Source organism: Odocoileus virginianus, chromosome 23 (assembly GCF_023699985.2).
Source record: "Odocoileus virginianus isolate 20LAN1187 ecotype Illinois chromosome 23, Ovbor_1.2, whole genome shotgun sequence".
In the NCBI taxonomy this organism is placed as follows: Eukaryota; Metazoa; Chordata; class Mammalia; order Artiodactyla; family Cervidae; genus Odocoileus; species Odocoileus virginianus.
Window position 1 is genome coordinate 11,164,259 of NC_069696.1, and position 27,423 is coordinate 11,191,681.

At 46.9% G+C, this 27,423-nt stretch overlaps 1 protein-coding gene across 4 annotated transcripts in view; it reads right to left on the reverse strand.

Moving 5' to 3' along the window:
* The window catches only part of EFCAB6 (EF-hand calcium binding domain 6), a 241,475-nt gene that overhangs the window by 155,660 nt on the left and 58,392 nt on the right, over positions 1-27,423 (reverse strand). For 3 of the 4 annotated variants that reach the window (XM_070453475.1, XM_070453474.1, XM_070453473.1), the window contains 3 exons: positions 13,317-13,453; positions 9,049-9,161; positions 2,162-2,286 (listed from right to left, as the gene is read on the reverse strand). In XM_070453475.1, coding sequence (XP_070309576.1) covers positions 2,162-2,286; positions 9,049-9,161; positions 13,317-13,453 — 375 coding nt within the window. Of the gene's footprint in view, positions 1-2,161; positions 2,287-9,048; positions 9,162-10,185; positions 10,435-13,316; positions 13,454-27,423 lie in introns of those variants that run through there. The other variant, XM_070453476.1, reaches the window with a different exon arrangement.

Sequence of the window (27,423 nt, forward strand, 5' to 3'; positions counted from 1 at the left end):
GCTTCAACAGCAGCCCTTCCAATGAACAGTCAGGGTTTATTTCCTTTAGAAATCAACTGATTTTATCTCCTTGCTGTCCAGGGGACTCTAAGAGTCTTCTCCAGCATCACAACTCGAAAGCATCAAGTTTTCAGAGTTCAGCTTTCTTTATGGTCCAACTTACATCTGTACATGACTATTAGAAAAATCACAGCTTTGACTAGATGGACCTTATGTTGGCAAAGTGATATCTCCACTTTTTAAAATGCTGTCTAGCTTTGTCATAGCTTTCCTTTCAAGGAGCACGCATCTTTTAATTTCATGGCTGCAGTCACTGTCCATGGTGATTTTGGAGCCCCCAAAAAGAAAACCTGTCACTGTTTCCACTTTTTCCCCTTCTTGCCATGAAGTGATGGACTGGATGCCATGATCTTAGTTTTTTGAATGCTGAGTTTTAAGCCAGCTTTTTCACTCTCCTCTTTCATCCTCATCAAGAGGCTCTTTAGTCCCTCTTCACTGTCTGCCATTAGAGTGGTGTCACAGCCTTGTTGCGGCGAAGGGACTTGCCTAACTCAGTGAAGCTATGAGACATGCCACAGAGGACCACCCAAGATGGACGGATCACAGAGGAGAGTTCTGACAAAACATGGTCCACTAGAGGAGGGAATGGCAAACCACTCCAGTATTCTTGCCGAGAAAACCCCATGAGCGGTATGAAAAGGCAGCCCCATAAAAGGGTTAATTATGAGGTTGATGATGATGACTTTTTTTTCCACTTATGGTAAACTCAAAGAAATTTAAATTAAATATGGCTTATTTGTAAAGAGAAGCATGATTCTCTTCTTATAAAATTATTTCTCTCTGTGTATCCACCCACCCACCCACTGATGCAGCCATCCTTCTATTAATATATAAAGACAGGCCTAGAATTATGTTCACCAAATGTTGCCTTCGATTATTTCTGGGTGGTGGATTTAATTTATTACTTTCTTCTTTATACTTTTCAGAATTGCTTACATCTTTTCGTAATGGTCATGTGTTTCGGAATCGCCGTGTTTTCATGAAAACAATAAATTCATTAACAACAACCAAGGAAAACAAGTTTTTACTAATCCACCAATGGAATATTCATGTGCCCCTTCCTCCAATGCCCTTAATCTATATCGGCTTTGTTTATTTTTTCTCACTGACAATTTTCCGCTGAAAATTTTAAATTAATAAGTTATAAAAAGTTCTACATATGTTAGGAACAGTTATTCTATCTGTCAGTTATATGGCACATGCTTTGCCAAGTTTATCGTTTGTTTATGTAAAGTTTTGCTATACAAATGCTTTTTCACTTTAAGACAAATTTACCAATCTTTGTCATTAATGATTTTGGGGCTTTACTTCATGCTTAAAAGTCTAAATTTCAAGATTAAAAATTTTCATTCACATTTTTTATTTTTAAACTTAAATAGTTGGTGCATATAGAACTTATTCTGGTGTGGAGAGTGAAAAGTTCCAAGCTTTTTCCCCAGGTGGTTGTCTAGGGAATTATCTCAATAATAATTACTGAATATTCTCCTCCCTTGTCCCCATCACACTCTACTGGAATGCTGCACATTGTATGCTAAAGTCATATATCAATATCAGTCCATTAACCAACTATTGTTTTAATTCAGTTTGAATGTCCACTGCTGCACCGCTGCCATACTGTCTTATTAATTATACCTTTATAAAACATTATATATGTGATAGCATAAGCCCTCTACTGTAACTTTTCAGAACAACAAAAAATATATATGTATATTTGTGTACACATATAAATATACACACCCAGATATAGGGAGACCATGTGTTAATACTAAATCTTCCAGTCCACAACTAGAAAAGACCTCTTCATCTATTCAGGCCTTCCTTTACTTTACTCAGCAAAGTTGTACCATGTCTGTATATAGGTCTAAATATTTCTTATTAGATTTAGAGAGTGAGTGGCACCAAGGAGGTGCTTGACAATCAGTCTCTCATCATGGTCATTATTATCCATGCATTTTTGTTGGAGGAGCTCTCAGTGTTCTGGGAGATGGAGGTGGGTTCAAAACACAGTTTAGAAACAATGTCTAGGCTGGTGGTTTTCCAGAGCTGTTTACTTTCTTGGTTCACAGTTGAGATAACCCTGGCGCTACGAAAACAATCTTACCTCTAGACAAAAGGCCGTCTCAATTTCATCCAAGGAGTAGTTTTTCCAGATATTGTCAGATATAGCAGAACCGGGGGGTTCCTCTTTTCTGGAACTTTTGACTCGTTGATTCTCCCACAGGACCTCTATTAAAACAAAAGAACTTCAGTTTATGAAAATTGTCAAACATAATTCAAGTATTAAGTACTTCCTTTTCATCATCACCGGCATGATAAAGATTAAGACTCAAATAAACCAAAACATACACATTTTAACGAGTGCTATTAGAATTATTAGACACCTTAGAAAAAAATAAAATTAATCTACTTGCTATCTTATCTAGGGTAAATCTAGACAGAGAAAATTTACACTAAGTAGACTAATAAAACCGTAAAATTAGAAGAAGAAAAGTAAGATGAATATCATATAATACATAGTCACTGTGGGAGAAGTCCTTTCCAGAGCACGCGTCAGAGCCAGGAACCATGTAGATAGTGGAGAGTCCTGACAACATAAATGTTTAATTTTGACTTGGTTAAAGACACACAGGTGACAATGAAGGAAAAATGACTGGGAAAAACTGTTGTTAATATATGTGAGAAATACAACTTCATTTCCACAATATATGAGTAGCTCTCATGAATCAGTAAGATAAACATAAATCCCCAATCACACAATAGATTAAGGTTTAAACAGGTAATTGACATTTTTAAAAAGGACTTTTAAAAAGCCAAGCAAGGTATGAAAAACTGCTCAGACTCATTCGTAATTTAAAAGGTCTAATTAACACCAGTTAATTTTTCCCTACTTGTCAAATAGGCAGGGATTAAGGCAAATGACATAGAAAGAAATCAGTTCTGGTTTGTATGCAGAAAACCTGGTACTTGAATATTCTCAAATTCCCTTCTAGAACCTATACTAGAGGAAAAATAGGACAGAGGCATATGGGCAAGGATATGTTCTGTACTGTTTATAAGCAGGGGGAAAATGGAACAACTTGCTGCTGCTAAGTCACTTCAGTCGTGTCCGACTCTGTGCGACCCCATAGACGGCAGCCCATCAGGCTCCCCCGTCCCTGGGATTCTCCAGGCAGGAACACTGGAGTGGGTTGCCATGTCCCTCTCCAATGCATGAAAGTGAAAAATGAAAGTGAAGTGACTCAGTCGTGTCCAACTCTTAGCAACCCCATGGACTGCAGCCTACCAGGCTCCTCCATCCATGGGAGTTTCTAGGCAAGAGTACTGGAGTGGGGTGCCACTGCCTTCTCCGATGGAACAACTTAAATACCCACTAATAGAAGATTGGTTTTATAAATTATGGTTCACAGATATTAAAAACAAAGGGCCTGTCTAAACCGTGAATGCAAAAAATCTTCCTTGAAACTGTTTCATGATTGAAAGAAAAGACAATTTATCATAATTTAATTTTTACTTTAACACTTATTTTGTGTATTTTCCTGTTTCATCCATCCATCCATCCATCTATGCATCAGAAATAAGATCTGGGAGGATAATACACCAAAAGAATACAGCAGTAGGATTATAGGGAAGTGGGATTTTGTGTTTTTGTGCTTTCTGGCCTTTTTGCGACAAGCATGTATTACTTTTATAATAAAAGAGAATAAAATAAATCTAAGATATAGCTGTTTTCTTTCTCAAAGTCGACTGCAGAGAATCACAAATGGTTTCCCAGATTTATTTCCTAAAATGTCTGCAAATAAGCTCCACTCAAATTAAGCACACTTATAACTACTCAGCTGCAGTTAACAAACTGCTAGTCATCTGGAATTCCATTTTCTACCTCACACACATACACAAAAAGGGAAAGAACAGAAAAAAGAGAAGAAAGCAAAAGAAAAAAAGGAAGTCTCCTCTAGTGGATCCCTGTGGCTACACGATAAAATACAAAGCCAGTCCTTTAGAACACAGCCTGGAGTTCTGCGGTTCCAGCACTCCGAGTGCCTGAGACGTGGGCTCTCTGAACCCAGAAGCTGCAAGGCCTCACTCGCTGAGGGGTGGGGAGCCTGGCCGCTCTCCCTCGGGGAGGGGGTCTCCCCCTTGCCTTCTGCTGCCTCTTCCTGTGCTCGCTCCGCCCTGGGGGCCTGCTGCTACTCTAACGGGGGCTCCCCCAGCAGGAAGCTCATCCATTTGCAGCAGCCCATGGTGGGTGACTTTTCTACACGCAGGACAGTATGCGGGAAGCGGGCGGAGCAGCTCTAGATGCCACAAAAGGTGGCTGACAAATTCAGTCGTGCCACGTTCAGTGGCTCCTCTCTCATCATGGTCAGACCAGCTTTCCCTCTTCTCTGCAGCTTAATAATTCCTGCCCCGTCCTGATTTTCCCAAAAACTCCTGGGAAGGATTCTGGCTGATTGGAAATGGAGTGGAGAGGAAATGGAAAACAAGCTCAGGGGGCAGCTGTGTGTGTCGTAGGCGGAGCAAAAGGAACTCACACTCCAGTGTCCTCTCCTCGTCTGCTCAGACGGATGGCGCTTTTGATAAGCGCGATGATGATGGCTTATTAAAAACAAAAGCAGCAGATCCAGGAATATGAAAAATTAACAGAAAAGAAACATTGTTCTATGTACAGAGTGGGTCACTGTAAATGCATGAACTGGAGACGCCTTTCTTACAATACGTAATAAAAATAAGCAAAAGGAAAAAGGGTAAACATTAGCAAAGCAAAAACTAAATGTAAAATAGTTTTATAGCTATAAATATAACTTTTATATGGTTTATATAAAATATAAATTTATAAATAAATTTAACATAAAATTTTACCTATGCATTTGTACTGCCCCCTTCCGATTTTCCCCCCAAAATTTACACTATGATAAACTGAAGCAAGGAGAAACTTAATATGGGCAGCCAGAAAGTTTTGCTTCTGGTCGTGGTGGATTGGCTCACACTGAAGCAACCCTCCCAGCAGACAACAATGACAAACTTTGGCCAAAATATATACAAAAAACTCTCTGAAGGTATTGGAAAGCAAATGACATAAACTGGAGTCAACACTTGGAGAAATGGAAAAATAACTCATAGAGTTTCTTGTTTCCTTGGCCTTTTGCCTGAGGGCAGGCCTTGGCTGGAACATTATGCTAAGTGGCTAGAGTTTGGATATAAATCCAGGATCTTTCTGGTTTTAGGAATCAAACAAAGAGAATTCAGGACTATCACAGTGACTGGAAAGTAAGGAGGGAAAGCACAAAATAAAGGAAAAAAGGAGAGGAGAGGATCTCCAAAGCCTATGAATAAAACCTGCCAAAATCTCTGGCTAACACCAGAAACTACAGATGTGCAAAGTAGAAAACGAGATGCCCAGTGAAGGGCGAAACAGCAGAACAAATATTTCACATGTTAACCCCCTCAGGGAAGACAGAGTTTAGTCTTCTACTAAGGTAAACTGGCTACTAAAACAAAAATTTAAGTTCTTCAGAGGAACATAATAGAATTCATAAGTCTCTACAAGGCAAAATTTACTATATCTAGGATAATTTCCAAAATTACTAGACACAGACAAAAAACAAACAAAAAACCATAGGACACTATGATCCACATTTTTTAAAAGGAAATCAGTAAAGACCAAATCATGAAATGATCTAGATGTTGGAATTACCAGATAAAAAAAATTTTAAGTATTTTAAAATGTTAAAGTAACAGTGTTTGAGAATATGAAGGACAATATACTACTAATGAATGAACAGACAGGAAATCTCAGAACAATAGAAGCTGAGAAATGTACCCTGGGTTTCAGAGGAGTCTTTTGGTTTTGCTTTTTTTCCCCCTTTTTGACCTAGCTGCACGGTTTGCCTGTGTTTACAGTGTATGTAAAGTATGATATATAACAGCAATAACAAAGGAGAGAAGAATTCAGATAATGCTGCTTAAAGTTCTTGTAATTCATGTGAGCTGTTTTTTGTTGTTATTTGGCCATTAAGTCACGTCCGACAGTTTTGCAGTCCGACAGACTGTAGCCGGTCAGGCTTCTCTGTCCATGGGATCTCTCAGACAAGAATACTGGAATGGGTTGCCATTTCCTCCTCCAGGGGATCTTCCCAACCCAAGGATTGAACCTGTGCCTCCTGTATTGCCCCCTGGGCCACCAGGGAAGCCCTTCATGTGAATTACTATATTATTTGAAATTAGCTGAAGATGTATTAATATAATGGAATAAATATGCTCAATCAATCCAAATTTCTTTTGACACAAACTCTATAGGAAAAAAGTTAGGGGAAGGGGCTGGTGGATAGATAAAGAAGAAGAGGAATATAATGCAAAAAATCAAGGATCCCACCTTGGAAGAAAACATAATTCAAGTACAGAATTACTTACAGAACATTTTAATAAGAACACAAATTCATTAAAACAAGAGTTCAGTAAGAAGATAATAAAACAGTGAGAGAGGAAAACAATATAGTAGGCCAAAGGAAATAGTATTATCCAATAAATAAAGTAGACTTAGCAACATGGTTCTTAGTGAAAATCAAATTACAGAGGTAGCTAAAAGACCTAAGATGATCCTTATGTATACAGAGGAAGAAGACAAAGAGAATAAAGCATTTCAAGAGAATGTATTCAATAGAGAAGAGCAAAACCATTTGACAAAGGGATAGTTTGTATCATCGAAATGAATCTGAAAACTGGAACAGAAGCTTTATTCAAAGACGTATAACATTACTAGGATTAGAAAGCCGTCTCTCCTTTCCGTATTGAGGTATGGACAGATGCCAGGAATAATGCTGACAGTGGTTATTCCTGGGTGGTAGGAATGGTTTGGTTGTTTCTTTCAACTTGTTACTCATCCACATCAGTGCCTGCCTACCAGGGCTGCAGGAAATACGAAAAGACCCAGCACAGGAGCATGTCCAGCCTGCTGGCTGGCCCTGAACAAACACTCTGTAGGTGAGGTCGATTACTGTGATCACCGAGTTAGGTACATAAACCTACTGGTGACGAACATGCTCTATAATCAGGCTAGATCCCACCTCCTATCCCACTTGAGCTAAGTGTGCACAGCCCCAGGCTTCTGCCAAACATGTCACCCCCAAGGGCCCTTAGCCCAGAGTGCTCACTCCCCTGGTGTTCATCACACGCATCCTGTGAACCCCAGTCCTGTAAAAGTGCCCCCTTAATCAGACATCCTTCTTCCTCCCATGAACGCCATGACACTTTGTTTTTCTCTTGTAGGCATTTAAATAGTTTGTTTTGGAACTGAGTGGTTCCCTGGTAGCGAGCTGGTAAAGAATCCGCCTGCAATGCCGGAGACACCAGTTTGATTCTTGGGTCAGGAAGATCCGCTGGAGAAGGGCTAGGCTCCCCACTCCAGCATTCTTGGGCTTCCCTGCTGGCTCAGCTGGTGAAGAATCCGCCTGCAATGCGGGAGACCTGGGTTCTATCCCTGGGTTGGGACGATCCTCTGGAGAAGGGAATGGCTATCCACTCCAGGATTCTGGGCTGGAGAATCCATGGACCGTATAGTCCACAGGGTCGCAAAGAGTCAGGCACTGAAAAGAGTTGGAGCTTAACAGCTCAAATCTTGACTCTACCACAAACTAGCTATGTCACTTCGGGAAATTCATTTAACACCCTTGAGTCCAAGTTTTCTCCTCTTAAGATATGGGATAATAATACCCACCTCACAAAGCTGTTGAGAAAAATAAAATTGAAAGTTAAGGTTTATAAAGTAACTACACAGAGCACAATAAATAGATGTTTTTTAAAGATTATTTTATGTGATATGCTTTATCTTATCCATCTTCTTAAAATATTAATAGGACTAGTCCTATTAACACACACACACACACACATATATATACGTACACATACCTACAAACACACACACACACACACACACACACACACACACACACTTCTTAAAGTCAAGAGTATTTTACTTGGCTTTGTACTCAGTGAAGGGCCTATTAGTACAGTGACTTGCAGGTGAGCTAACACAATGTAAAGGATGATAGGGTTCTTGGCAGGTCATATTGCTAGTAATTCCCCAAACTAGTAAGGCTTTGAAAAGTAAGAGTCCTGGGGTCTGCTATTCGCCATCTCGGTTAGTGAAACTGGGCTGAAATCTGAGAATTTAAAGTTTTTTTTAAGCTTGCTAGCCAGGCAGATCAGGGAATCAGAGAAGGTAGTCCATGCATATTTGCTGCAATCACGTGTGCTGATCCCAGACAGTGACAACCCATCTTGAATGAGCCGGTCCCACATGGCCAACGCCTGAGGCAAGAAAACTGCTTCTTCAAACAACCTAGAGCCGGGAAGGGAGCACCTCCTGCTGTATGCTTCATATGTCCAGCCTGGAGGAGCTGGACCCCTGCTCTCTGCACAACTGTGCAACCCCAGGCATCACGTGCCAGAGGCTGGGACTTCCACCAGCACGAGGAAAGCTTTTCCTTCTCAAGGCTGTATGCCTATGTGAGCCTGGCCTTAACTGTCTGGTACAACCACACTGACTACTCAACCATTTCCCCTTTTGTATCAAGATTTGTCCCATTATTAAAAGAGTAGTTACATGTTCACTATCAGTAATTTTTGAAAATACAGAGGTAGCAGAAAGAATCAAATACCCAGAGATGTACCACTTAAAAGACAATCCATGGTTCAGAGTTCCTTTCTAATCATTTACTGATATCCCACATACATTTTGCCAAGTTATAACTTTGTGAAGATCATTGCTTGCGGCTGCACAATTTACCATGTGGATAAGCTGTGACTCACTTAACCCCTTCCCTGTTGCCAGACATCTATGTTATCTTACAAATAAGGATACCATGCCTGTCTTGGTGGATAACATATTTTCCATGTTTTATAGCACTTCCTCAGGACAGAGTCATGGACAAGGAATTACCACGCCAAAGGATACTGAAATCTTTAGCTGTGTGCTTTAAAAATACTGACCTTGACTTCCCATATTATATTTAAGGTTCAAGTCATTGTTTGAACTAAGGTTCTTCAAGAAAACCTTATAATCCACTGCAGCATCTTTATCAATATTGTAGTATTCCGCAAACCTAAAATAGAAACATTCATTAGTATTCAGAAATTATGATACAGAGCATCTAAATGAAGGTTTGTTACTGAGGTACTTTTACGCTGGGGCTGGCATTAATTTTAACGCGTTTCTCCAGCTAGAGCTAGAAAATAGAAGCAAACCCTAGCAAATGTTACTGTAAGATTTTTAAAATGCAAATACCCCTGAAACTAGCATAATCAACTATGCCTCAATTTAAAAATAAATTAAATAAATAAAATGCGGATATTTGGCAGGGGGGAGAGCTCATCACTCTGCCCCCAGAGGGCTGTGTATCGGTATGACTGGACAGGAATGCCTTAGGACCCATGAAAGGAACGCCCTTACCTGCACCCTTAGGGCCCTCTCCCCTCTCTGGCGGGAGTGGGTGAGGGGCACCTCTGCACTCAGACAGCAAAAGCAGGCCCCATTTCCTTTAATAATTGGTGGGGGATGGATCTGGGCCATGAGTCAGCACAGGATTTCTATAACCAGACAAATCTAGAGCTGGGGGAGGACAGAACACATCCCACTTTCTTGACCAAGTACATCATTTCACAGAGAGAAGCCATGCCAGGGATGGCATATCATTTTAAAGCAGTTAAAGGTGGGAGGGGGGAGCGTTTCTTGGAGCATTCTAGGACTTGGATGTATAGGAAGAGAAATTTTTGAAACACTTAAGCAATGTCTCTTCCTGAAATATACAGAGACACTCTTTTTTTAAAGTCAAGATAAATGGAATGTTTGGATTCTTTTCTTTTTTCTTTCCAAAATGAAATTTCTATTATTCAAATCTGCCACTTGATAAATGGTTTTCTAGATAATTTCTGCATTATTACATTTATAAAAAAATTGACAGTTTTTAAATGTTTGGTTATATTGTCTCCATATGCGTTGGTTTCTATAATTATCTAATTTCATGCTGCTTTCTAAAAAATTTAGTAATTATCACTTAAAGTATTTGTTATTTTTCTGTTTTCCAAATTTAACAAAGAATAATGTCGTGTATTCATTTCAATGCATACCTTTTTTTTTTCCACTTTGGTGAATCCTGCCTATTGTCCTAGTAAGAAAAATTATCTTGAGATATGATAGCTGCCAGATGCTAACACTGAGACTCCCTAAATAGCTCCGTCTTTCATCCATAGGCTCTGCCTGGCAAACATTAGCTGTCAGCACAAGAACCCAGAAGGTGGCCCTGATGGGCTCTTTTCCGAGTTGCTGTCCTGCAGAAAGTCTCCGCTGCTCTGCCGCTCCAGGAAAATGTCAGCATCCTAATAAAAAAAAAACCCTGTCACCAGCTCTCCCGATTCCTGTGAAAACTCAGCATTCCTTCCAACTGGTACTGGCTCAAGAGGGTCCTGACCTTTCCTAAAGTTCTGCCCACCAGCGTTCGTAATACCCGCTACACGGTCGCTGAGAACAGGCAGACACAAGCCCTTGGTAATATTTCCTACAGATACCATTCAAAAATGAAGCCTCGGCACTTCCCGAGGATGCAGTATCTCAAAAGCCTTTTCTTTTTTTAAAAACAAGAATCAAGGCATTCCCAATCCCAAGTCAGACCCATTCCCAAGATGCAGCAACAAAGGCCATTTTCCCAGGGACCTGATCTGCAGGCGGGAGAAGTCACACGTGTGCAGATGCCCAGGGCAAGACAGCCACGTGGGAAGACTGCCTTCAGGGACAAAGGAAACGGTGCCAATGGACACATAAACCTCTTCAGCATCACCACCTACAATTGCGCCTTGGGCTGCATTCATCTGCCCAGGCAGCAGGCTGACCAAGTGAGTTTGTTTGTTTCTTTGTTTTTCAAGGTAACAAAAATGATTTTACCCGGATTCAAATATTTTGTCCTGCAGGGCGGTGCACAGGACAGTAGAGGGGTGTGAGATGGGGAAGGAAGAGAAAACCCCGCAGGTCTCAGGACAGTTGGGCCAAGCATAGAACCTGGCAATGATCGTCTCCCCCAGTTCTCGTTTTCACAGGCTCGATGGTGTTCTGCAGCCTCAAGAGAGCTATTTCTCAGAGAGTAGAGGGCACCCCTGGGAGTCTTCATGAGAATGAGATTATCGCTGTGAAACGAGCACCTACTACGTGCCAGGCACATGGCAGGCACACTTTGCACTTTCCTCTACGTCCTCCATCCTGGAGAGGCAGGCTCCAGAGTCCCGTCTCTTTGAGAGAAAGCTGAATCTCAGAGAGGCCCAGGAGGCAAGGGAGGGCAGACACAGACCAGACCCCAAGCAAGCCTGGCTTCAAAGCCCAGACCACGCCTACTTCCCCGTGCGCCCCTCCCCCACCCCACGCTGAAGGCTGATATTAAAGAGAAAGCTGTTAGATAAAAGAAAGGATTCAAAAATGCATTGTTTCCTGCTGAAACACTGAAAAGGCAAAGCTAATACTGAAGCAGCTTCTCAAGGAAAGACTATATTCTCTCCAGCTTCAATAAGAAAAGCATTAAAGCAATTGAAGAAATGGTCTACTTTTGATCTTCCCCATTTCAGTTCTAAAGGAAAGCAATTCTATTATGTTAAGTTCCTCCAGCCTTATCACACAAACAGTATTGTTTTGAGGCTTAAAAAAAAATCTCAAATAAAAATTTGTGGAGTTCTTTATTATTCAATACTTGTGAGATGGGGAAACAGTAACATTTTTTATAGATTTACTAGGTTGGAGACTGCAGTGCCAAACACAAGGTTTATTGTCAAATAAAACACTGTTTTGTATTTTGATTGCCTGTTTTAGAAGAGTGTTGCTTCTGTTCTATAATTGCATGCACAAAATTATTTAATTTGTTTTGTTTGGATCTTATTCTGGACATTTTCCCAGTCGGAAAGATGTAAAAATTAAAACATCTATTATGTCTTTTATATTCTGAGGTGGGTTATAAAGAGAAAAAGAAGAAGAAAATATTCAAAAGACTGAGAAATATCCATATTTTAAGTCTCCATGCTTTCCAGGCCCTGCCGTGGTCCGTGAGGCTGTTGTCACATGCCCTGCAGACTTCCTTGCTCTGGGAGCAAATTCCTCTCCTAACAGAGGTAACATCGTTTTTATTTAATAAAACGACGTAAGCAACCACAATGTCCCATTTTACTAGCGATTTATAACTGCAGTGTGATGTGAAACCCTTAGGCTCAGGGGGAAATAATCAGGCGTGGTACTTTTGTTAATGGCCTGGAGGGTGCTGAGAAAAGTGGGGAAAGGCAGGAAGACGACAAGGACCTCTTAACTGAGGTTACACACGGGCTCCCCTTCCAGAGGTGTCCATTCAAAAGTCAGGCAGCCACAGAATCTGAGCATTTGGCTGATTGAGCGTGGAGCTTATTGGAGACTCAAAAAACGTGCCTCTTCCACACACTGCGCTCGAGTCAGGAGCAGGTGGCCGCAGCTTTCAAATGTCACGGAGCGGCCCCTGTATTCCCCGCTGCTGCTGTGCCCGCCCTGAACTCGGCAAGCACAGACCTCAAAGGAAAAGTCGGCTTTCGTTGCTACATCAGGATGGAGGGCCAAGAGGCAGCGCAGCAACCAAAGGATAAATGGTGAAATGTTCACTCTTCTCCTAACCCCGGGCCCGGAGCAGGAGTCATCTGTGAACTGGAATCCCGGGTGGCGGAGGGCGTGGTGCCAGGCAGGCGGAGGGAGACCCTGGTGATGGATGGCTCAAATAATCAAGATGTGTTCAGAGCTGCAGGCCAGCTGACTCTCACCCGAGGCGGGCTGGTGAACTGTTAGCTCTCACTTTTGAGAACGCGTGGAGAGCTTCAGGGACATGGGAGGAATGTCGACTGAGTATCTCTTTTAAAAATGGTCAAGACAGGGACTTCCCTGGTGGTATGGTGGCCAAGACGCTACACCCCCCAATGCAGGGGGCCTGGTTCGATCCCTGGCCAGGGAACTAGATCCCACATGATGCAACTAAGAGTTCATATGCTGAAACTGAGACCTGGCATAGTCACATAAATAAATAACATAAATATTAGAAAAATAATCCAGTGTTAGAACCATTTTAAAAAGAAAAAGAAAACAGTTAAGACAGAGGAGGTGGGAGGGAAGACGCTGCCCGGACCCAGTAAACCCGACATTTGAACCCATTTTGAAACTGGTTGATGCTTCGACTGAGCAGTGTCTCAGCGCACCTTTGCTTACTTACTCTTTGTATTCCTCGTCTTTCATCTTCAAACAGAAGGTCTCCAGAACCCTCCTCAGCTCATGTGGCTGGACCAGACCAGTTGTGTTAACATCAATGAGCATAAGGGCTTTGATGATGGTTTTAATGTTTTTGAAAATCTGCATATAAAAAGCGATTTAGGAAAAGTCAAAAGATCCAGTGTTAAAAATCAGGATAGTAATAAAACATTGTGAGGATGAACCTGTTTGAACACTTCTTGTAAAATAAAATGTTTCCAAAGACACACACTCGTAGATATTGGAAAATGACACATCTATGGAAAAAAGGACACTTTCCATTTCTTGAATGTTTTCAAAGCAATTTTCTCTATAAATGGTCTTAGTAAGTTGAGGAAAAAACTCTTTCTGATGTAAAGTGGTAGGTCTCATACACAATTCATTCCCTTGTAGAGTCATATGAAAAGTCTTTTTTGTTACTTGATACTTTAAAACTATAGTTCTGGCATAGCTGGACGTGGACAATTTTTATTTTTCATAGCCATATGCAAACTATTTTTACTAGGAGCTAGAAAAATATGAGTATATATTTCAACCCCTCTGAATTTTTAAAAGACGTTACAGGAAAAGTTTTACAGCAATCTTTCCCAAATTCAGCAAATGCATATTTATTGGGCATGCGGACCTGAAAGACATTTGGTAAGGCCCCGTGGAGACACAGGGCTGTGTGCTGGTCCGAAGCTACTTCTGCATTAAGGAGAGGAACAGCCATCAGGGCTCCGTGTGCCAAGCCCAGAACTGCGTGAGTGAGTCCTACAGAGCCCCACAAAGGAAGCACCGTGTCCCCACTTTTAGTTAAAGCTGAGTCTGATGAGGCTGCATGAGTTACCTGTCATCGCCCAGTTAGATGACAGTGATGCCGAGGGTCCATCCCCCAGCATCCATGGTCCATGGGTCAAGTCCATCCCCAAACCTCACCTCCCACAGAGACAAGAAGGCATGTAAATAAACATTGCCCAAGATAGGAACCATGGGAACAAGAGCCCAACACCAGAAACAGACAAAGGAGGAGCTGTGGGTCTTCACAGAGGAGGACAAACACCTCCAGCGGAGCTCCCCAGGGGGGCTTCCTGCAGGAGGCGGCATCTGAGCTGGGAGGAGAAGGTACTCCGAGCAGGCTTGTGCAGGAAGGGTGATGAACGTGCGGTCCAACTGGATCCTGGGAGGCCTGACCACATCCTGCTCCAGATCAGACCAAGTCCAGCCCGGACACAGAGGGGAGCCAGTGCACCGCAGGGAAGGGCTTTAGGGAAGGCTGCAAGATGGACAGGGTTGTTCCCAATTTCCTTGACATCTTCGCTGACTGCTCCCTTTACTGCCTTTGACCTGAAGGAGCCGCCTGGCAGCCCCCCCACCCCAGGGTCAATGTCTTAGGGACCCTCTGCCTGAAAGGAAACAACTGTGCTGAAAGGGGGATGGCTTCGTCCCAGCTCCTCCTGGCTGGGTCAGCTTGCCACCTCCCCGGCCCCGACCGGAGGATGTCAGCCCCTCACACCCAGCCTGCCTCAGCACTGTTCGTGCTGTCCACACAGACGACCTCTGACTCAGCTCCGTGATGACCTCTAACTTAGCTCCATGATGACCTCTGACTCAGCTCCGTGTCCTCCTCCCGTCCAGAGGTCACCTCCCTGCTCACACTCAGCACTTGTCACCAATAAGTGCTTCGCTCCAAAACCAAGCCCCATGTCAAAGGAGCCCCTAACTTTCAGCTCCCTTCCCTGAGGGCCGACCCCCAACAACCATCTTCCCTCCATGACCCCGCCACGCTCCATCTTTATGCCCCTGCCACACTCTATCATTATACCCCCGCCACGCTCCATCTTTATGCCCCTGCCACACTCTATCATTATACCCCCGCCACGCTCCATCTTTATGCCCCTGCCACACTCTATCATTATACCCCCGCCACGCTCCATCTTTATACCCCTGCCTATCATTATACCCCCGCCACGCTCCATCTTTATGCCCCTGCCACACTCTATCATTATACCCCCGCCACGCTCCATCTTTATGCCCCTGCCACACTCTATCATTATACCCCCCGCCACGCTCCATCTTTATGCCCCTGCCACACTCTATCATTATACCCCCACCACGCTCCATCTTTATACCCCTGCCACACTCTATCATTATACCCCTGCCACGCTCCATCTTTATGCCCCTGCCTATCATTTCACTCTATCATTATACCCCAGCCACGCTCCATCTTTATGCCCCTGCCACACTCTATCATTATACCCCCCGCCACGCTCCATCTTTATGCCCCTGCCACACTCTATCATTATACCCCCTGCCACGCTCCATCTTTATACCCTGCCACACTCTATCATTATACCCCCCGCCACGCTCCATCTTTATACCCCTGCCTATCATTATACCCCCGCCACGCTCCATCTTTATGCCCCTGCCACACTCTATCATTATACCCCCCGCCACGCTCCATCTTTATACCCCTGCCTAATCATTATACCCCCCGCCACGCTCCATCTTTATGCCCCTGCCACACTCTATCATTATACCCCCCACCACGCTCCATCTTTATACCCCTGCCACACTCTATCATTATAACCCCGCCACGCTCCATCTCCATCTTTATGCCCCTGCCACACTCTATCATTATACCCCCCACCACGCTCCATCTTTATACCCCTGCCTATCATTATACCCCCGCCACGCTCCATCTTTATGCCCCTGCCACACTCTATCATTATACCCCCACCACGCTCCATCTTTATACCCCTGCCTATCATTATACCCCCGCCACGCTCCATCTTTATACCCCTGCCACACTCTATCATTATACCCCCGCCACGCTCCATCTTTATACCCCTGCCACACTCTATCATTATACCCCCGCCACGCTCCATCTTTATACCCCTGCCTATCATTATACCCCCGCCACGCTCCATCTTTATGCCCCTGCCACACTCTATCATTATACCCCCCACCACGCTCCATCTTTGGGCTCCCCTTGTGGCTCAGGTGGTAAAGAATCCACCTGCAATGCAGGAGACCTGGGTTCAATGCCTGGGCTGGGAAGATCCCCTGTAGAAGAGAAAGGCTACCCACTCACGTATTCTGGCCTGGAGAATTCCATGGACTGTATAGTCCATGGGGTCGCAGAGTCGGACACGACTGAGCGACTTTCACGGTCCATCTTTATACTCCCTGCCATGCTCCATCTTTATAATGACCCACTGCCTCTTGTGCTCCACCTGTCCCCTCTGCCTGCCTCCTCCTGTCTGGGCGAGACCCTAACTCTGGCCAAATCCGACTCACAGCCTCTTCCAAGTGCCCGATGTGACCGGAGAGGACAGGCCATGGAGCCCTACCTGGGTCCCTTCACTCGAGACACTAACCCCACCAGCAGCGGGTGCATAGGAATTCTTGTCTCCGCTTCCCACCATCTCTGCTCTTCACCTCCCTTCCCATCCACCTCCTTCCTCTATCACGGATAACCTTCCTCCTTGCTTACAGGGAAAACAGAAGCCACTGGAAGGCAACGCCCTGTGCTTCGGATACCCACAGCCCGTGTGCTTCTGCACCTAGGGACCAGGTCCCTTCCTCATCTCACCCAGGGATCGGTCCCGTCCTCCACACCCAGGGACCAGTTCCTGTCCTCCTCTTACCCAGGGATCGGTCCCGTCCTCCACACCCAGGGACCGGGTCCTGATCTCTCACCCAGGGACCAGGTCCCGTCCTTCTCTCACCCAGGGATTGGTCCCATCCTCCACACCCAGGGACCGGGTTCCATCCTCCTCTGCACCCAGGTACAGGTCCCATCCTGCTCCAGACGCTGACCCCGCTGCCCTCACGCACACAATGACGTGCCGTACCTGAACCATCTTAGAAGGGAGACCTCCCTCCTCGCCTGGCCTGTGACTCTAGCCACTTCTTCCCTTGTGCAGAAATCCCCCCCAGAAGAGCTGTCTGCACTTTCTGTCTCCAGTGTCTCTCCTACAGCCGATCAGCTCTGTCCCCACCACCGCACAGAGACTGTGACCTTGTCGGGGTGGTGACTTTGCCAGGTCCAGGGGTTCCTGGGGCCCATCTTGCTGTCCATGCATCAGCCCTCCACCCAGCTCAGCGTCCCGTCCTCTGGACACACATTTCCACCCCAGCTTCCACACCCCGTCCCGGGTTCTACTTGGCTTTCTACCTTGGGCTTGGTCTGGTCCCTGCTGGTCCCTCTGAAGTCTGGTCACGCACAGACTCAGGCCCCGGGTCTCCTGGCTTGTCTAACCACACTTCCTCCTGGGTGGCCCCGTCCTGTGGCCTTTATAACCAGCCGATGGCTCCAGCTGTCTGTCTCCAGCCCTGGCCTCGCCTCTCAGCCTTAGTCAGGACACCCACTTTGAGAGTCCAGCAGACACTGGCTCCACCTGTCGCGTTGTGGCAGGGCCATCCCGCTAGATTCTCTTCTCAGTCCCAAGAGCCCAGCAGCCCTCCCATGATGACTTTTCCGGGATCCAGCCTGTGTCTCTACCTTGCGCCCTTGGGCTAGGCTGGGCTGGGCTGGTGGGACCACCTCCCACCTGGGCTCCCAGTGTCCACGCCCGACCCATGGCTGAGGCTCAGCAACAGCAGGGGGGGGTCCTGTGTATCCAGGGCTGGGCACACACCCATTTGCCCACTGCCTGCCCGGCGCTCCGACCCCTCCAGATCCAAGGTCAGGGCCCTGCAAACTGGCTCCTAGCAGTTCTCCTGCCTCGTCCCAGTCCCTGCCGCTCCTCAGGAGTGCCAGCCAGGCGCCTCTGGCCTCAGGAACATTCACTCCTCCTTCTGCCCGGAACTTTCCTCCCCAGACTCCCACTGGCTCCTCCTTCGCTTTTCTCGGGGGTTGGTCCACGTGTCATCTTATCCAAAAGGCTTCCCCTGATCCCACGCCCAGCCTCATCTTCTTGGTACTCCTCACAACTAATTTCAAGTCTGTCTTTACTGCCCGTCTCTCCCTCGGGGATGTGGGCTCCCTGAGAGCAGGGTTCTGCCCACCACGTCACCCCATAGGTCTAGAGCAGCTGCCTCTGCAGAGCGAAAGAATGAATGAATCCAGCTTCTTTTCACCTGCTTGGGAGAAAGCCACACTGAGGAAGCTGTGTTCTATGTCTGCAAACACACCTCCCTGGAGCCAACCCTGAGAGCAATAAGGATTACATTCAGTGCAATCAAGGCTACAGTAATAGGATCATTGAATAAATAGTCATTGGATTTTGTCATGCGCCAAGCCCTGTGCTAAACTGTATACATGTCTCCCACTTCTACCAACTAGGTGGCCTTGGCTGAACCGAGCTCAGTATTCAAAACCCAGAAGACCAAGCCCGGAGCTGCCTGGACAGCATTGGCTGCGGTGAAACGGCTCGAGCGTGTCCACCCTCAGCTCCACCCCTTTGTCTGAGAGCACGGAGCCCCAGCCACTAGAGCACTTGTGCCCGAGGCCAAAAAAAAAAAACGAAAAAAGCCTCAGCACTTTGTCTGCTGCCAAGTCCTGATTCACCTCTCCTGGTAAAACGGGAGGACGGGAGGCGATGTGCTTTTTTAAAAACCCGAAGCAACACATATGGGCCCCGCGGGGAAAGCGGGGAGCTGCAGAGCTGGCACGGAGCGCACAGCCAACCGGAGGTGTGTCTCCAAGTCTCGTATCGCTTGTCAGACTGAAGCTTGGCAGCGTCTCGGCGGAGCTGCAGATGGTGAGGTTTATCAGAGGCACCGGAGCTGGGGCCGCGGCGTGAGGGCTGCTCCCACCCGGGAGGAAGGAGAAGCGGCCCGGAGGGAAGGAAGGGCCTGCCCTGCCCCAGCCCGCTGCCCTCGCACTTGAGGAGGGAGACGAGGAGAGGGAGAGGGGCAGGGAGACGAGGCGCACCGCGCGGGGGGCACCCGGCTCCTCTGGGCCGGCTAGACGCCCGCCACTTGGGCTCAGCCGGGACACGTCCGCATCGAGAGTCCCTGCTCCCCACAGCCCACCAACCCACACCGAGCGCCTTCATGTCACAGGCCCTCCAGGGTCTCTTCACCACAGCCCAGAGCCCTGGACAGCCTGACCCCCACGACCTCCTGACCTCCCCCGGCCCCCTCCAGCGACATAGGCCGGCCTGCGCTTTCTCGACCGGCGAGGCTTCTGCACGTCCGGCTTCCTCCGCACGGCGGGTTCCCTTGAGGCCCTCATTCGGGTCTCGGTCCCATGTCACTGGCCCCCAAAAGCCTTCCCCGTGGCCTGCACAAAAGTGCGCCCTCCTGCCTTTCCTCCTTCGCGTCCGTCCACACCTGGATGTGTCAGATTTCTTTCGATTGCCTTCCTGATTCATTGACGCGTAAACAACATGGAGGGGGTTTCGGTCTCATTTGCTGCTGTATCCTCAGGCTGGACAGAGCAGGTGCGCAGAAAAGCTTGCACAGTGAGTTCGCTGAGGTCACTGCTGCCCAAATGTGCTCCTGGCCCTGCCCCTGTCCACCCTGGCTCCCTGACTGCACCCCATCCCATCACTGGCCCCCTGACTTCCATCTTGACATCCTGGTGTAGCCCTGCCTGAAAGGGGTACCCAGCTCCTCCCCCCAGGAGGGGACCTCCCCACTCTCTGCCTGACCTCGGCTCTCCAGGATATCCATCACCCTTCACTTCCCCCTGGCTTCCCGGGGGGAGAGCTCAGAGAAGGCCAAGTCCATGGAGGGAGAAAAAGGCTGTGCAGCTTACAACAAGGGAAGGGCCTCCTTCCAAACCCAGCTTCTCAGAAAGGAGAAGGTGCTCTCCTGGCGAAACTCTGGGGCCTGTGGGAGAAGAGTCCCCTGCGCTCCATGCGTGAGTGCTAAGTACGTGCTAAGTCGCTTTGGTTGTGTCTGACTCTTTGCAACCCCATGGACTGTAGCCCGCCAGGCTCCTCTGTCCATGGGGATTCTCCAGGCAAGGAGACTGGAGGGGGTTGCCATGCCTTCCTCCAGGGGATCTTCCTGACCCCGGGATCTTATATCTCTGCGTTGGCTAGTGGGTTCTCTACCACTGGTGCCGCCTGGGAAGCCCTCCTGCACTCCAGGTCCTGCTGACTCTTACCTGCAGCCTGTTTCTGTATGCAGGAAAGCTAGGAGTGATTTTTACATGTGTAAGTGGTTGGGGGAAAAAATCAAAAGAAGGGTATTTTGTGACATGTGAAAGTTATTTATGAATTTCAAATTTTAAGACCCAAAAGTAGGTTTTAATGGCACCCAGCCATGCCTGTTCATTTATGTAAATAAGTTTCCTCCAGAGGCATCCCCTACAGGGTCAAAGTTGAGCACCCAGGCTGAACAGTCTGGCTGGCCAGGATAAAAATATTGACCATCTTCGCAGACGTCCGTGATCCTGTTCCCCTCCCTTGCCTGCACCCCCGTGGTAGGTGTCAGGCGGCATCAGGTGCACAGACAGAAGCCCCGTTAAAAAGGGGAGGTTTTTTCCTTGGTGGTCCCGTGGTTGAGAATCCACCTTGCAAGGGCAGGTTCAATCCCTGGTTGGGGAACTGAGTTCCCACCGGCCTCAGGGCAACTAAGCCAACACTGCAACTAGGGATGTGGTGCAAAGATCCACATGATGCAGCGACGATCCTGAGTGCTGACCGAGACCCGCCCCCATCCCACAGCCAAATAAGTATTTCAAAAATAAATAAATAAAAAGAAAACCAAAACGACAGCTAATTATGACTTTGAGTTAAAGACTCAGGAGCCAGGAAATGGCCTGAGGCTCTCTGATGACCTGTCCCCAAGTCTTCTCTTCCCAGCCACCCGCCCCGTCTCCTGCCCCAGACTCAGTCCCTGAGCCATCCTGGGTGGCCAGGGGCCTGGCCAGGAGCCTTCCCGTCGAGCTCTGAGCCCCGCGCCAGGCTTGGGAGTGTGCGGCCCTGCCCGGTGGTGCCCCGGCCCCCATGGCTCCTGCAGCACCACGGCCCCTGTGAGGAGGCAGCATCTGACCCCCTTCCTGGCCTCAGAGTCCCCGTCCGGGGGGATGACTGAGCCGGGGGTGATCAAGAACCAAGCAATCCAGGGACGGGAACCATGGAGAAGATGCGCTAATAAAGCTAGAGTCTGCCCTCTGGACAGCAGGGTTGGGAGAAGGCAGAGGGGAAGCCTTAAAGGTCTGAAGTGTGGCTACATAAACCAGGACTCGCTCACCTAACATTTCAAGAAAAAGGGAAGGAAAAAAAAAGCCCCATTCCACAGAAAAGTGTGAGTCACTCAGTTGTGTTCGACTCTTTCTGACCCTGTGGCCTGTAGCCCCCCAGGCTCTTCTGTCCATGGGATTCTCCAGGCAGGAGTACTGGAGTGAGTAGCCAGTTCCCTCTCCAGGGACTTCCCAACCCAGGTCTCCTGCATTGCAGGCAGACACTTTACTATCTGTGCCACCAGGGAAGCCCATGGAAGAGTGAAATAAAAAGAGAGGGAGGCGATTACTCGGGGGGGTGGGGAGTGGAAATTATAGGAGCAAAATTAAATTAAAACATTCCCCAAAAGACTTAGATGAACTCATAGAGGGCAGACTCACGAATGTTACTATAAGGAGCAGAGAATGTCTGCTGTGAAGAGTAAAACCAGGGAGAAGTGGGGAAGAGAAACCTCCCTCCGAGGCGGTAGCAACCATGGAGAATCAAAGCGCCCCAGGCTGCCATCATTCTGGTAGACTTGGAACAGGACCTGACTCCTTCCAACTCCAGCGCTCTCATCTGTGAGATGGGATGAATGGGGCACCATGTCAGAGGGCACAGATGAGATGAACTCACGCATGCAGGTGCCTCACAGGGAGCAGACCCAGTAGATGCTGGTCTGATAGGAACCACTGATCAAGACCAAAGGCTGAGGACAGAGATGTAAATAACCAGACAACCACTCACACACCTGCTGGGGAGCAGGAACTGTCTGCATCAGAGTTACTGCCCCATTCAGCCAACTCGTCCACTTCCTTCCCTTCCCCACCACCCAACCCAGGTTAACAGGAGCCTTGAGAGAGTGGAAAGTCTGGAGTGGACAGGAGTCCAGGGCCAAGAATGGGGCCTGGATCAATGGATAACTGTCAAGTGGATGAAGGTATCGATGATGGATAGATAGATGGATGATGGATGAATGGATGATGGATGGGTGGATAGATGATGGATGGATGGATGAACAGACGGATGGATGAATAATAAGTAGATAGATGGATAGATGGAGGGATAGAAGGCTATATGCATGCATAGATTAATGGACAGAAAAATGGATGGATGGATGGATAGGTGATTGCAGCATTCATGGGGAAGAAGCATTGGTAAGCCAACAGTCTTTGGACAAATAGGACAGGTGCCTGCAGAAGGGCAGATAGGCATGCCATTTCTGGGGACACAGTGATCTGTTCTACACTCTACCAGGTGGAAGGAACTGAGAATTGAATAGAGACAGCAGAGCAGGAGGGGCGGATAAGAGCAGTCTGTGTGCCTATTATCGGCATGGACAGGATACGTGAATTTTCCACGAGTTAATGGAGAACAAGAAAGGCAGAAGGCTAACAATGAAGTACCAGAAAGAGAAATTAAGGAAACAATCCCATTTACCATCACCTCAAGAAAGAATAAAATACCTAGGAATAAACCTACCTCAGGAGGCAAAAGACCTGTACTCTGAAATAGTTTTTGGACACTCATGAAAGAAATTGAAGATAACACAAACAGTTGGAAAGACATATCATGTTGTTGGACTGGAAGAATCAATATTATCAAAATGACCATACTCCCCAAGGCAATTAACGGAGTCAGTGCAATCCCTATCAAAATACAATGGCAGGGTTTTTTTTTTTTTTTTTTTTGCAGAAGTAGAAGAAAATAATTTTAAAACTTGTATGGAAACACAGAGAAGACCTCAAATACCCAAAACAATCTTGAGAAAGAAGAACAGAACTGGAGGAATCATGCTCCCTGACTTTAGACTATACTACAAAGCTATAGTAACCAAAATAGTATGGTACTGACAGAAAAACAGACTCACAATGGAACAGGAGAGAGTGCCCTGAAATAAACCCAGATACTTATGGTCAATCTACAACAAAAGAGGCAAGTATATCCAATGGAGAAAAGACAGACTTCAATAAGTGGTGCTGGAAAAACTGGACAGCTACATCTAAAGGAGTGAAATTAGAACATTCTTTAACACCATATACAAAAATAAGCCCAAAATATATTGAATGTAGACCAGATATAGACCTAAATGTAAGATTGGATATTATAAAATTTATTGAGGAAAACATAGGCAGAACACTCATTGACATAAATCACAGCAATATCTTTTGGATCCATCTCCTAAAGCAAAGAATATGAAAGCAAAAATAAGTAAATGGGACCTAATTAAGCTTATAAGCTTTTGCAGAGCAAAAGAATGGGCTTCCCAGGTGGTGCTAGTGGTAAAGAACCCACCTGCCAGTGCAGGAGACAAGAGACTTGGGTTTGATCCCTGGGTCAGGAAGATCCCCTGCAGGAGGGTATGGCAATCCACTTCAGTATTCTTGCCTGGAGAATCCTATGGACAGAGGAGCCTGTGGGCTATATATAGTCCGTAGGGTTGCAAAGAGTCAGACACCACTGAAGTGACTTGGCACGCACACACGGCATAGCAAAAAAAAAAAAAAAAATCAACAAAACAAAAAGACAACCTACTGAATGGGAGAAAATATTGGCAAATGATAATGGCTGGTAAGGGATTAATGGCCAGCATACACAAGCAGCTCATACAACTCAATATAAAAAAAAAAAAATAGGCAGAAGAACTGAGTAGGCATTTTTCCAAAGAGGATATGCAGATGGTCAACGGGCTCATGAAAAGATGCTCAACATCACTAATCAGTAAGGAAATGCAAATCAAACCCACAATGAGATATCACCTCACACCTGTCAGAATGGCCATCATCACAAAGAACACAAATAACAAATGTTGGCGAGGATGTCGAGAAAGGGGAATCCTCTTACGCTATTGGTGAGAATATTAATTGGTACAGCCACTATGGAAAACAGAATGGTGGTCTCTGGAAAAAAAAAAAATGGAACTACCATATGACCCAGAAATTTCATTCCTTGGTATATATCCCCCAAAAAACAAATCCACTACTTTGAAAAGATACATACACCCCAATGTTCATAGCAGCATTATTTACAATAGCCAAGACATGGAAGCAGCCTAAGTGTCCATCAACAGACAAATAAATAAAGAAGATGTGGTATAAAAAAAGAAAGAAATTTTGCCATTTGCAAAGCAACATGGATGGACTTGGAGGGGGTTATGCTAAGGAAAGGAAGTCAGACAAAGACAAATACTGCATGATATCACATGTGAAATCTAAAAAATATGACAGGCCAGTGAACATAGCGAAAAAAGCAGCAGCCTCACAGATACAGAGAACAAACCCGTGGTTACCAGTGAAGGCGGGGAGGGGCAACACAGGGGTGGGAGATGGTAATGCAACTAGTGAGTGTGAAAGAGGCGGGGAGGGGCAACACAGGGGTGGGAGATGGTAATGCAACTAGTGAGTGTGAAAGAGGCTCCAGGATGTGTTCTACAACACAGGAGAACAGCCAGTATTCTGTGATAACTGTGGATGGAAAGCAACCTTTACAAATTGTATAAAAAATTTTTTTTAAAGAAAAAGAAAGGTGGAAGGCTTGAGCTGGTCTGCTCCCAGGGGCCGCTCACCAGTGGAGAGACTGGAGCTGCAGGAGCAGGTGAGGGGACCACCAGGGCGGGGGACAGGGAGAGAGGGGAGGATGCGCCCCGAGCTGCTCCATCTTCCCGGGAAACCACACAGTTCAGGGGCCTCCGAGAGTCCCCGAGTGCCCCATGAGCAGTCACAGAGGATGCCGGGGGCAGGGAGGCCCCCTCTTCTTCCTCAGCCCTCACCACACCCCTGATTAACCAGGGAGGAAAGAGGCTGACGGAGGGAGAAGGGGCAGGCCCCATACCCACCCCACCGGGGCCCTGGGGCTGGAAGGAGGGCAGAGGGGCCGCCCGAACTGCAGGGTGTAACCTGCGCTGGGCCTGTTATCCCCAGACCCTCTGAGACTGCCTTCCTTCTGGGAGGAGGCAGATTCGCCAGCCCCTGCTTGGGAAGCGAAGAATCAAACTGCTTCCCGTTTGTACCCCTGCTGAGTTCAGACGGGTTCGATAAACCACTAACAGTGGATGATTCTTACTCCACAGTTCTTTGTTTAAAATTCTCTTTACGGCACCGGGAAGGGAGCTCCAGGAGGGAAAGCTGTGAACCCAAATAAATATGACCACCCAGACTTGAAAGGAGGTGAGGAAGGGCCTCCTGTTCCCTCCCTGGAGCCCAGAAACCAGCCCCCAACCTCCCACTCTGTCCAGGCCCGGCTCTGGCGGGGCCCCTTCCCGGGGGTGGGAGGACGGCAAACCCTCCTCGGGCCAGAGGGCAACTGTCTACAAGGTTTTTCCATTCGAACGGGCTCCTGTTTAGCTCTTGCCTGTGCCCTCCTCACCTGCAGCCCCCTTCCTTGCAGGGTTTCCAGTAGCAGGAGGTTGGGGGCCGCAGGCCACCCGCCTGCCTGGGGACGGCAGCGCCGGGGAGGGGGCCCTTGGCCGGCCCGTGTCTTGGCTCCACAGCGGAGCGCGGGGTTCGGCTGCCACCCTGTCAGTCTGGCACCTTTCTGTCGCCACAACTAAAACTCATTTTAAATTTAAGGAGTACATTTTTCCTTTCTTTTTTTTTTCTAATTGAAGCCAAGGAAAAGGATTTCTCTTACAATAAACACATCAATGCTCATTTTCCTTATTATTCTACTTTTGGCTATTTCGTATAAAATCTTTAATTAAAGTTTTTCTTTGAAATTGTCATTACCAACCCAGAAGAAAGAAAGGGGGAAAAAAAACAGAACAACACAGCTGTGCAGACATGAAGCGCTGTTCAGGACTAAATGAACTGGAACGGAATAAGTGGCTTGACTGTTATGTTCTTGGTTTTGGCTCTGTATTCTCAATAGCACAGTCTAACTTGTCACTTTATATCGATTCCATCTGTTTACACTCTGCAGAGTATTGGCTTCCTACCGTGAACATTTCCTATTTACCAGCTGGTAGAGATGAGCCAAACCAGATAGGAAAAAATTAGACTACATTCAGAACCTCATAAACACAAACTTTCAATTTGGGGACGTGTGGGTGGCGCGGTGGCCAGCATTGCTCACCTTTAACAAAGGGGCTGACGTCCCCTCCTGCTCCTGCGACGCCCCCACCCTCCCCTGTCCCCGACTTCCGAGAGGACTCGGCATTGACTCTCTGGAGGGATGCAAAGCCTGTCTTTACCAAAGACTGAACAAGTTCACCCATAAAGACATTTAAAGGAGATCCGCAAAGACGGAGAAAAGGGATCGGATCTGGCTAAAAAAAGCCAGATGGAATTCTCCAGGCCAGAATACTGGAGTGGGTAGCCTTTCCCTTCTCCAGGGGATCTTCCCAACCTGGGGATCAAACCCAGGTCTCCTGCATTGCAGGTGGATTCTTTACCAGCCCAGCCACCAGGGAAGCCTGTAAGGTGAAAGTCGCTCAGTTGTGTCCAAATCTTTGTGACCCCATGGACTATATACAGTGCATGGAATTCTCCAGGCCAGAATACTGGAGTGGGTAGCCTTTCCCTTCTTTGGGGAGGGGGCGGGGAGAAGAGCTAAAGCAACCTAAAAGTCACAGTTGTGTGCTGTGCTTAGTCGCCCGGTCATGTCCGACTCTTCGTGACCCCATGGACTGGAGCCCACCCGGCTCTTCTGTCCATGGGGAGTCTCCAGGCAAGAATACTGGAGTGGGTTGCCATGCTCTCCTCGAGGGCATAGTTGCTACCACAGGGCAAAAATCCAGCTCTGGTTTGGGGTTTCCTTGCAGCCACGGTGAAAAGAGAAACTTCCTATATATACGCCACGCATGCCTCCCCCCACCTTTGACTTTCCTTTTTAAGATGCTCACCTGCCACAAACGGCTTAAAGACATCTAATTGGAATTCCACCTACTCACTGAACAGCCGACACAGCTACGAAAATAAGCCCCAAGAGGGTGCCAAACGTAGAAGAAATATCTTGTGTCTCTCCTTCCTCACG